Source organism: Rhea pennata, chromosome 3 (genome assembly GCF_028389875.1).
Source record: "Rhea pennata isolate bPtePen1 chromosome 3, bPtePen1.pri, whole genome shotgun sequence".
Classification (NCBI taxonomy): Eukaryota; Metazoa; Chordata; class Aves; order Rheiformes; family Rheidae; genus Rhea; species Rhea pennata.
In genome coordinates, this window is record NC_084665.1 from 100087169 (window position 1) to 100099765 (window position 12597).

The 12597-nt window shown below is 40.1% G+C and overlaps 1 protein-coding gene across 1 annotated transcript in view; it reads left to right on the forward strand.

The window, feature by feature from the left end:
- EYS (eyes shut homolog) overlaps positions 1–12597 on the forward strand; it is an 872934-nt gene that overhangs the window by 221800 nt on the left and 638537 nt on the right. The window contains exons 13-14 of the mRNA XM_062573097.1: positions 279–392; positions 2047–2169. Coding sequence (XP_062429081.1) covers positions 279–392; positions 2047–2169 — 237 coding nt within the window. The remainder of the gene's footprint in view (positions 1–278; positions 393–2046; positions 2170–12597) is intronic.

The following is a 12597-nucleotide window of genomic DNA, read 5'->3' on the forward strand; positions in this document are numbered from 1 at the left end:
GTACCAATGAACTTTTCCAACACTATTGAAAATGGTGCTATTGCTATTATTCCAGGAATAAAGTTATGTATTTTTAATATTGAATAAAAAATATGTGAAATTTAATTTTCCATTAATAAAATACAAGAATTCTGACTTCTAGTTTCCATGTTTAGTGGTGTCTCTCTATTCTACTATCTCTTGATTTTAATTATAAAAGAGCATTTGGGAAAAAAGTTTCATGTTAATAGCATGTATAAATATAAAGAAAACCAAAGATTATCTTGTTTTCTTTGTAGGTTTTTCAGGCCAGTACTGTGAAATAGAAATGAATGAATGTGATTCAGCTTCCTGCTTGAACGGTGCTGTCTGTCAGAATGATGTCAACAGCTATGTTTGTTTTTGCCCTGAAGGTAAGTTGTTCAAAATAATTTATTTTTATTATTTGTGACAATTTGCAAAATTGCCTGCAGTCTGCAAAACATCTTCTTGACAGTCTTCAAAACCATTGTTAAAATTTCTTTTCTAAGAAAATAAATTACTCTTTCTGAAGTCTCATTTGCATCTTTGTCCATCAAGGCACCCAATAAAACAAACACTCTCATAAAGAATGGAGACAGATATGTTTGTAAGTGCTACTTTTAGTTGACAAAATATTCATGATTTTAACAATGCCTGAATGAGTGAAGAAAGCACTTTGTTTTCCTTGGTCTCAAGGAACAAGTAGTTCAAGGAAAAGCTGAAGTGTTTAAAATGATTTAAACTTACAGTGTCTTTCTGAGATACTTCCATGAATGGGTTCCTTCTGAATATTTTTTATGATTCTTTCAACTATTTTTAGCAAAAAAAGAAGAGTCAAGATTGTGGTTTATAATCTGTTCTTTGTTTCTTCATTTTAAACTTTTTTATACTTCCTTGTTTTTAATCTTAATACTATTTTGTGCATATGGACTGATGGTGTATTGATTTCAGAGCTTATAATAGTTTATATATCAATACATGCATTCTAATGACTATGATATCTTCAGAAACTCATTAAAGAGGAAATTGCTATAAATAAATCTCGTAAGTACAGCCTCCATCATTAGTGAGTTTAAATTAAAAGCCAAAACAGGTTTTGGAAGGCAGTTGAAAATTAAACTTGGAAAAGATCATTCTGCTGTTTACTCTGCTTGACTGATTTGTACGATTTGAGTGAGAAAAATAAATCTTGGCTTCCACATTGATAATTCTGTAGTTTACTTGCTACTTGTGAGACACAGGTCTGATTAAACTCTGATTGCAAATGAGAACTATTACTATATACATTATTAATGAACTCAGGGTAATTCCCAAGTTTTATGACTTGGGGATCAGTGGAAATTGGTTCCATGGTTAGTTTGAGAAATTATCAGAATATGCCTTGCACTGAGGGTGCTGATAGCTTAACATTAGTCATGGAGTTCCTGCAGCCATGGCCTGTGACAGCGCTAATGACAGTCATTTTGTAGCGTGACCAGGAATTAGAATACATTTACAAGAGCATAAAATGTCAGATACTACAGTGGACATTCTTCAGCAAGCTCAAGGATAAGAATTCTTTTATACTTCTTAGTCTGCTAAAAATCACTATTACGAGAGAAACAAATAGAGAAAAAGTAGATGTAACTATTTGAGAGTTTATTTTTAGAACTAGAATCAGACAAACAAATCCAAGCACAACTTCTGTTCTTCTGTAATGTTCTCAAAATGTGTACAGTGGCACAAGACGCATAGATTCTTAGATACATAGATGCATAATCTCTGCTGAACAAAAGGCTCAACTTGTTTGACACAAATACTGAATCCTAAATTTGTTCTTTCCATTATTAGCGCTTTTAAAAATATATTTGATGGCCAGATGTACTTTTTTATTGATAGACCAAAAAAAGTTTTTAGAAAGATAAGACTTCAAGATAATTTTCTTATGAGAGTAAATTGATAACAATTTATTATTTAGAAAAAAAGACCCAACCCCAAGCAATAGAAAGGAAGGTATAGGTGTAGTTGAATAATGTAGAGCTCTCTTTTTTTTTTCTTCCAACCAAGGATTTGAAGGGATGAACTGTGAAATCAATTTTGATGAGTGCGTTTATGGCTTCTGTAAAAACAATTCAACTTGTTTAGACCTGGTTTCAGACTACAGTTGTGTTTGTCCTCCAGGATTCACTGGTAAGATTAAAAAAAAAATCTGAATAAGACACTAAACAGTTAAAATTTTATTTCCTTTTCTGAAATTAAAGCAAATACACTTCTTGATAGCATTTTGCTTGGTGTTTTAGTGTTGATAAAAATAAATTCAGTTCATTTCAGTGTTCTGTGCTATTGCTAATCTGCTTTAATTTCCTTACTCACGTGATGGAAGCTAAAAGTAGTATATATTCTGTTTGGTTAATTCCTAGAAAACAAAAAAATATATTTTGCGTAGAAAAAATATTCAGAAAAATATTTAGTTTCTGAAAAATATCATTTCAAAAATTTCCTAGATAAGCAATGATGGCTGCAGTTGGTGCTTTTTCTTCAGGGGATCATCTCACAACCACTCTTTTTTTTGTTATTCAAATAGAAATGAGAATATAATTTTAGCAACAGGACACTTTTAGTTCTCCTCCAAGAAGATGCCAGCACATCCTTATGATAAATAGCCTGTAAATTGTGCAATTATTTGTGTGGCTAACAGGTTTAAGAAAATTGCTCTTGCATCAGGAGCAAATCTTCATGACAGTACTCTATGCCAGAAGCAGCTAATGGGTTCATGGGGAAATCAATAAAACTGTCTCAAAAAATATGTCATCTTAAGCAGCATGCTGTGATATCAGGGACTGGAACATGCTGACTTTCAGTTGCTGTTCCACAGCAGCAAATGGAATAGCATGAGTCGTGAGAGGTCACACGAAGACAAGCAGCAGCCACAGAAATTCTTAATCTTTCACCATTTGCTGGGCAGTCTCAGAAATCATACAAGGTTAGTGGGCACCGTGTAAGAACCCAAACAGGTATGTACAGAGAGCTCAAAATCAATAGTGACCAATGAAGCAGGAAGAAAATACGAAAGAGATCTATGTGGAGGAATGGAAGGTGCAGAAGAAGTGGGTAGAGTAGTGAAAGACTAGGAGACAAAGGTAAGTTAGAAGAAAACAAAGCATTTCAGACTGATAGTAACACCAGTGAGAGCTGGTTTTGAAGCAGTTCATATGTGTTTTATCAATGGTTAGAAATAAGCAGATGGGACTTAAGTAATGTCTAACATGCTCAGATGACTCTGCTGAGCATGGGGGTTGGACTAGATGATCTCCAGAGGGCCCTTCCAACCTTGCTAATTCTGTGAATGTAAGATAATACACAAAAATTTAGAATCTGTGAAACTGGTAATAGTTACAATTCCCACAGATGTCTGTGATTTTGCTTGATTCTTGCCAACATATTTTAATATTATCCACAATTACAAAACTGAGATGTGCTCTATTTTCTATAAGATCAGATTCTCCTTTTACTTTTTTCTTTGATAACTGGCTTTGCTGTCATGAGTTTAAATATTGTATGCCTTGTTTGTGTTAATCATGAAAATAATGGAGGTGATCACAAAGTATTTGTTCATATTAACAGGGACATTTTTAATAAACTTTTAAAAGAATGAACTTTAAAAAACTCTTATTGCTATATTACATGGGTCAAAATAGAAAAATCTGTAGTGGGTCCCCAAAAACAGTTTTAATTAAGGACTGCAGGAAAAACTGTTCCTTTGGAAGTTCAGCTATCCTACTTTGGGATATGATGGGATCCACATTACAGAACCTGTAAGTATAAACTGAAGTGCAGGTCTTCCCAGTCTAGATCAGGGTATGTTCTCCTTAGGAGGAACACTTTATCCTAGACTCATACTAGTGCAATTATTTTGCCAATAATATATCTGTTCCTTGAAATCATTGAATTCAGATACACCATTCCAAGACAAAAAGGAGTCAGGCTTTATTAACAATAAAATGGAATACCACTGACTTATGGGCAGATTTTAATGGATACCTTGAGGCCCACATGGAAGTCCTAGAAGTGCTCATAGATAATAATACATTATTAAAAGCTCAATTTTCTGCTTTTTTCTTCCCTCTGTGTGAGGGAATTTTCACAATTTCACATTGCTCTTACTTCATGCTGGCTTTTCTTTTCTGAGATTGGAGAGTTCCCACAAGAAAACAAATCAGCCAGCACAGTGATAGACTTGATCAGATAAAAAATGGCCAGACTGGGAATGGGAATAAGGGTCTTCTGGATTACATTGCATACTTTCATCTGTGTTCATGCTTTTTGCATAATATATGCACAACCGCTGTGGACATTGAGCCCACTTTCTCCAGGCCTTCCAACAGCTGCTTCGTCCTCTCAAGAAAAAAAAGTCTCTTGACACGCAATACTAAATATTTGAGCGCCCTGCCCCGTGCCGGCTGCCCGGTGCCCGGCGCTGCCCGCGGCGGGGGGGGGGCAGCGGCCCCGCCCCGCCCCGCGCACACAAAGGGCTATTGTTTGCCCGGCGGCGGCTGCGGGGGTGGGGGGGGAACACCGCCGCCCCCAGGGACCCCGGCACGGGGCCGCATTTACTGGGCTACAGCAGTTAGCACGAGTTAGAAAGCTCCTCAGCTAATCTGGTAACGCCCTGTGGACCATGTCTCCAAGTTCTCCCATGAGACTTCATCAGTGTGAAATTTGGAAAAGTCTTATCAGTATGTAGAGATGGTCTTTTTTTTTTTCTTTCATTTATTTTCAGATGCAGTCTGTTCATTTCTAAATTAAGTTCAGCATCCAAACTGCTTCAAAAACTGTATTAGTCCTAGACGCTTGCTTGTCTTGCCGTTCACTAGCACAGCGATGGATGCGATGACTCCTTGGTGCGTTTGTGCATATCCAGTGTGCGCTGTGTTAAAAAGGCTGTGCTGGGCGGGAAGGAGGAAGCTGCCTGTCTGAGCCACCCCGGCTGCTGCAGGCAGCAGAGGGGAGCCCCACAAGCTGCAGGGGCCCCTTCCTTCCCGGGGAGCTGCAGCGCTGCTGCAGCAGCTGTGCATGGGGCCAGGCACCACCAGGCAGTACGGGCAGGCCTGGACGCCAGGGCAGCTCTCACGCCATGAGAAAGTCAGCAAGCCAGCAAGAACTCAAGGACAACCCGAGCATCCTGGGAGGAGCGGGGAGCTTGCTTGCAGCTTCTGCTGCCACGGAAAGCCTTTGTTGTTAAAATCAGCAGTGCCTCAGCTCTAGGAGCTTTGGGAGTTTACTCTCAGCAAGCTTCTCAAAAGGGAGCCGTTCCTGAGGAAGACAAGGAAAAGCCTTCATCTCTGTATTATGTCAGAGCTTGCTCTCAAATGCCCTCCTGTGGGAGTCAACATACACCAGCTCGCTATAATAATCCCATAGGGTGCAGAGCCCCTGGACGGGGCTGCCACCTCCTTCTCTCATCGTGTTTTGTTCAGGTTGGGCAATGAGAGGCATTTCATGAGCATCTGGCCATTAAGATTGGTAGCGGCTGTCCGTATTCACAAACCTAGCAAGGCTTAGATGCTCAGCACATCCGGATTCTGATAATTCTGAGCATTACCAGAAACTGAAGATATGGCAACCAGGGAATTTTTATATTGAATACTGTTACTCCTTTACTACTTTAAGATACCTTGAATCAAATGTGAAGTTGATGCGGAATTTACTGGTGATACAGATAGAGAAACTATTTTTATGAGGTGTAAGCTATTGACCATTTTCATTATTAACTGTGCCCTGAATAGCCCTAATATTTATAATTCAAGAAAATTATTATTTATTTTACTCATCACACATATCCACCAGTCATACAATAGTTAAGAGTAATTGTTATGTTTTCATCAGGTCACAGCTGGATTTAGCACTGAATTTTATTGTAATTTAAATGCATGAGATGCTTAATCTGACTTCCTCGCTTTGACCATGTGTCATATCAATTCTTTGTCATATTTTATGAAATATGTGCAATATGATCCTCATTTTAGACTTTGGCTGTCTCTCATTCATGATTAGCATGAGACAGTATGTACCAACTCTCAAAATACACCATCAGTCATATGTTGATTTAAACAAGTCTGTAAGCTTTACACAGCAGTATAAATAAACTTTCTAGTCTTTCTAATATGCTTCCTGAAGATAAAACCAGTATATTTTTCTCTGGTATGTCTCATACTATGAGCTGTGGGCATGCATAGAAGCTATTGTAGCTGAACAAGTGGTCCCTGCAACACTGAGCATTTGTAAACCAGGATTATAAAAGAATGTACGGTGTCCACTAGCTCCATCATGAGGCAACTCATTCCATCATGAGGCAAACTGAAAAGGGCGATACCCTTTTTTTTGGATGCTTTCAAAAATCTTTTCCAGTGTGTTTGCTTTCCAAGGTGTTCTAAAGTTTGTTTTCAGTGAGCCCACTACAGCTGCTCTATTTTATGCATTTTTTTTATGTTTTTAGTTAATATCAGAACCACTGCACAGTTTAAAACCATTGCATCACTTCATATTCAGTTCCATGTGAACCATCTCCAGTCCTGACCTCAGTAATTCAAAAGAGAGAACTGATGTGAGAAATATGTTGGTGCTTGACCATCTTTCGAGTCAGCCATAGACACTGAGTCTTCCATGTACCTCATGCGACAGATTATTGTTCTGCATTCCTGGCCCTTACAGAAGCAAGCCAAAAACCCTATATTCTTCTCTCTATGTCCCGTAAGGACTGAGTTCATATAAATAACAGACCTGCTTCTGATCTCTGGTTAGAGGGCTAGCGTTTTTCAAACCACATTAAAATCTGGAAACAGAAGACTTAACAGGGCCTGGAGAGTTGTGCTGGCTCCTGGCCAGCAGCTGTGACTCACCGGTGGCCCAAGGCTGGTGTTCCCCATGCAGCACCACTACAGTGCTGATGGGCTGAAGCAGGCTTCCCATAACCACCTATACAAACTAATTCCTTAAAATAAATAGGATCTATTCAGATGTGGCTATGTGTATTCCTTGGTTATTAGAGAAAGTTTATCATCATACTTAAGTATACCTGCTTCCCTGGAGATGAATTCTGGCTAGAACACAGAGTGGGAGAGAAGATTAGTGGAGTGCAGAAAAGTCTAGTTTCATCATGCTGTAAACTACATTAAGTAGAAATTTTGATAAAATAATACGCAAAAAACTATTGAATTGCATGAAAGAAAAAGAAATCAATTATTGTTCAATAAAAATGTTTTTCCAGTCAGCTAGAAATTAACCAAAGTCTCCTTTTTATAGGAAAATAATTACACATTTCTCTGATCTCTCATCTGCAAATACTAAGCATGATTTGTTAAAATTATAGTCATAGTGAATTGTAACAGTTGGAACCATCTGAAAAAAAGATATGTTAATTCTTCAATCAAAAGTTTAATTAATTTATATGGGATTTACTTTATCATTACTCTACCGGAGGTGTTATGAGATTATTTTCATATTTCAGTTTATCCCCTTTATTTTAGATATTATTTTTCTCAATAGTGATGCCAATTTTCATGCATAGTATAATGTATTTAGAACACACATGAATATCTTTCTGGGAGATACTGTGTATTTAATGTATTTTAGATAAATAGGAACTTAATCATTTAAAATGAAGAGGCTTATTTTTCAATAGAAAAAAAATGTTGTAGGTTGCTGGGAGGCCCTTATCAAATCAAAAATGGAAAGCAGTCATCTCTGTGATTAAAGCACAAGTGTAGGACTCTGTTAAACATGGTTGAAAAATTATATCTTCCTGAGTTACTACGGGAAATTATCAAAACTTTCCTTAACTTCATGCTTTTGCTATAAACTCTTGTTTTTGTCCTTTTCTTGCATTTGTTCTCTGTTTATAAACACCTGAAGCCATGGATGACATCATAGTGTGAATATTAACATGCCAGTACAGTGAGAACCATTTTTACTTCTGAGTGTGCCTGTAAAATAAATGTATTGAAAATAAGAGAGAATTTCAAACTGCATCAGGATTTTTATTATAACTGCTGCAATTACGCTGTTAGGAATCAGTTTTAAGTTATGCCCCAAGCAATCAGTAAGATATAAGAAAATCCAGCTGCCCCACTGCACATTTTCTATCCCTCACAGGTGTTCTGTTACTGAATTTGGGAAACAACAGGGGCATCTTACAAAAGAACAGCTTCTTCTGGATTTATTCAAGCAAACAGCTCCTCTTATGAAAAAAATAATAATTCTGTCTTGGACAAACTCTGATATTCAATACTGTCTTTTCAATGCCAACTAAACCAGTGAGATTGTACCAGAGGTTCTGATACTAAATGATGTTTCCCAGTATACACTGGGCTGTGCTTTTTACAAGTGAAACAATTTCTCTGCTGCCTCTTTGGCAGTGTTGTACCAGAAAAGATGTGATACTATCAACTGTAGAGCGACTATGCTAACTGGTAGTCGTATTAGGTGCTGTCTTCAGGAACACATCCAAGTATTTAACTTTTTTTCTTCTTTACATTTCAGCCTTTTTTTTTTTGTCAGGATGTTTTTCTCTTTTTTTTGGGGGGGGGGGGAGAGGGGTAGGGAAGAGTATGTTTCAGTGTGAAATCAGTTCATTTTTGCCTCTTCTATTCTTCCTTTCCTGAAACCTGCTAGTCATGGTTATGCAAATACAAATTATTATGCGAACATCTAACCTCCTAGCCAGATTCATATGTGGAGGCCTGTAAAAACACATATTTCTCTACTTCTTTCAACACAGCTCAGTCAAGGTCCCACTGCTTATATTGTAAGGCTAAAAAGCATCGCTAGATCTGTTGGTGCAGCCATTCTGGCAAGCTAGGCCATATTTTTTCTTCTGGGGAAATATGGGTAGCTGTAATGATGCCATTAGAATCTTTTTCATAGAATCAGTAAGGTTGGAAGGGACCTCTGGAGATCATCTAGTCCAACCTACCTGCTCAGCAGGGTCACCTAAAGCATGGTAGACAGGGTTGCATCCAGGCAGGCCTTGAAGATCTCCAGAGAAGGAGACTCGACAACCTCTCTGGGCAACCTGTGCCAGTGCTCTGTCACTCTCACAGGGAAGAAATTCCCCCTCACAGTCAGGCGGAACTTCCTGTGCTTCAATTTCTGCCCATTGCCTCTTGTCCTGTCACACAAGGGACAACTGAAAAGAGTTTGTCCCCGTCCCCTTGACACCCTCCCTTCAGGTACTTGTACACATTGATAAGATCCCCCCTCAGTCTTCTCTTCCCCAGGCCGAAGAGGCCCAGCTCTTGCAGCCGTTCCTCATAGGGCAGGTGCTCCAGCCCTCTGATCATCTTTGTAGCCCTACGCTGGACTCTCTCCAGTAGCTCCATGTCTCTCTTGGACTGGGGAGCCCAGAACTGGATACAGGACTCGAGATGAGGCCTCCCCAGGGCTGAGTAAAGGGGCAGGATCACCTCCCTCCACCTGCTGGCAACACTCTTCCTAATGCACCCCAGGATACTGTTGGCTTTCTTGGCCACAAGGGCACGTTGCTGGCTCAAGGTCATCTTGTCATCCACCAGCACTCCCAGGTCCTTCTCTGCAGAGCTGCTCTCCAGAAGGTCAGCCCCCAGCTTGTACTGGTGCCTAGGGTTATTCCTCCCTAGGTGCAGGACTCGGCACTTGCCCTTGTTGAACCTCAGGAGGTTCCTCTCCACCCAGCTCTCCAGCCTGTCCAGGTCTCTCTGAATGGCAGCACAGCCCTCAGGTGGATCAGCCACTCCTCCCAGCATGGTATCATCAGCAAACTTGCTGAGGAGGCACTCTGTCCCCTCATCCAGGTCACTGATGAAGAAGTTGAACAGTGTGGGACCCAGTCCTGAGTCTTGGGGAATTCCACTAGCTGCAGGCCTCCAACTAGACTCTGCACTGCTGAGTACAGCCCTCTGAGCTCTACCTTTCAGCTGGTTCTCAATACACCTCACTGCCCACTCGTCTAACCCACACTTCCTGAGCTTATCCAGGAGGCTGTTATGGGAGACAGTGTCAAAAGCCTTGCTGTAGTCAAGGTACACAACATCCAGTGCTCTCCCCTCATCTACCCAGACAGTCATACCATCAGAGAAGGCTATCAGGTTGGTTAAGCAGGATTTCCCCTTGGTGAATCCATGCTGGCTACTCCTGATCACCTTCTTCTCCTCCATATGTCTGGAGATGACATCCAGAATGAGCTGTTCCATCACCTTTCTAGAGATGGAGGTGAGGCTGACTGGCCTATAGTTGTCTGGGTTCTCCTTCTTGCCCTTCTTTAAGACTGGAGTGACACTGGCTTTCTTCCAGTCCTCAGGCACCTCTCCAGTTCTCCAGGACCTTTCAAAGTGGAAGGATAGTGGCCTGGCAACAATATCCACCAGCTCCCTCAGTACTTGTTGGTGCATCTCATCTGGGCCCATGGATTTGTGGATGTCTAACCTGTCCAGGAGATCTCTAATCCTATCCTCCTCAACCAAAAGAAAGTCTTCCTTTCTCCAGACTTTCTCTGTCAGCTCTGGCGTTCTTTATGAGCTGCCCTTAGCAGTAAAGACTGAAAAAGAAGAAAACATATATAAATTTATTGTTAGTGTAATCATAAGTTTTAACTGCATAATCAAAAAACCCAGCTTTTATCAGCCCAGTTACAGCGATGCTAGTACTCGAAGCTCCTATGAATTGGTCCTAAAGGTCCTAAGGCTGATGGCACCAGTCTTCCCCAAGGAGAAAGAATGAGGAGCTACAGTGACTCACCTTCCTGAGTTCTTCTTCTGACAGAAAGGGAAGCTAAGGATGGAGGCTCTTCCTCTTCTGTTGCAGGAGGTGTGTGATACTGACATAGAGGATTTCTTTCTCCTCCGGCCTTTAGGCAATTGTTGTTACGGATCAACAAGCTAAAACAAAACTCGAAGTGGGCTGAGACAACTCCCGAGGCCGCTGTGGTTAGCTTGACACAGAACTTGTGGCCGGATATGAGCAATGGCAATGCCCTACATACTAGGCTGCAGGGCTACAATGGTGGTGATGGGGACATCACCCCGCAGCCGGACTTCACTTACCCTGGAGATCTGCTGCAAGGAGTGCTGTCTGCCTGACAGGTAGTCTTCCTGGGACTCCCCAGCACACATGTCCTGGCTGAGGGTGGAACATACACATTTCACACAGTGACGCAGATGCTTCAAGGCTCAGCTCTCTTGCGGTGGGCTGCTGCTGCCAGAGAGTTGTGTCTAGTTTGAAGTTCTCTCTTGAATTTTTCCCTGGAGAGAAGACTATCCACATGAAGCTACAGGATGAGTGTATTTTTTTCTGGAAGTCTTCTAACAACCTGTAGATTACTGGTTGCACAGCCTATATTATATCTGTATACCATAAGGAGGTTAATGTTGCCCATTAACCACCTTGTACTGAACCTAATTACTTAGTTGTGATTAAAGCACACACTGAATCCAAAAGTATTCAGTCCTGATCTGAATACATGAAGAGAAGCCAGAATGTCACTACCATTTTTATGGTAGTAATCATCAAGAGATTTAAAAGTTTAAGTTAAATATTATATTTGAATTTTTGTCTTCAACTTCGAGCTATTGAGTCTCATTATCTTTTCTCCACAAAATGGAAAAGCCAGTTACTAGCCAAGTATTTTCTCATTGTATATAATCTAATCAAGTCCCTTTTTTGGTTTTGTTTGTTCTAAATGAAACAGATGGAGCTCTTTAAGCCTTTGCCGACAGCATGCTTTCTTCAGTCATTGAATAAATTGTGTAGCTTTTTCCGCATCCTTCCACTTATTTTTAAATATACAAGGCTTAGAACTGTATGAAACTAACTTGTTTCATACAGAGATAAAATGACCCTTACACGTATTCTTTCTTAATTTTTAATACATCTGAGGATTGCTTTTGTCACAGCATCACACTGTAGCTCATTTGCTGAGTTAATCCTTAGCAGTCCATTCCAAATCACTTTATTGTTTCCTCATATACAACTCAGCTAGAGTTCAGTAGCTGTAGCATGCACATCTTTTTTTCTTGCTTGTATCTGACTGCTACAAGTGACCAGAAGTGACTTTCAGTATATTGAAAAACATACTGCTTAACTAAACAGAAGTTATCAGATCTGAATTACTGCCTATGCTTGCTCTCCTGTACCAGGGAGATACAGGAAAGGAATTGAGAGTGGAAATGCAGAATCTGTTTAAAATCCAGTGTTGAAATAATAGAGTAAGACCTTTACAGATTTGCCTACACTGTAAGAGACTCAGGGAAGTATGAAGTAGCCCTTTTGTCTCATTATGATTTTTTCAGCTGAGTAACAAAACTTGGGGTGGGTGAATATAGGCTAGAGGTGCTGAGAGTGCCGTACTGCTCTCTTCATAACAGTAGGACTTCCCATCTATCCCTCTATAATCGCAACTCTGTACCTTTAGGATGTACATGAAGAATATGTTTGTGTTTCCCTGCTAATCCTGATACTTTGGTTATGACTCACAGTAAACAAGTATGTTCTCTGCTTCTCTTGGCAACTGTATGTCTGCATTCACCTCTGTTTTATCTGACTACTTTAGAGAAGTGTTTTACTGTGGCACAGAAGGGTTCCAGAGCG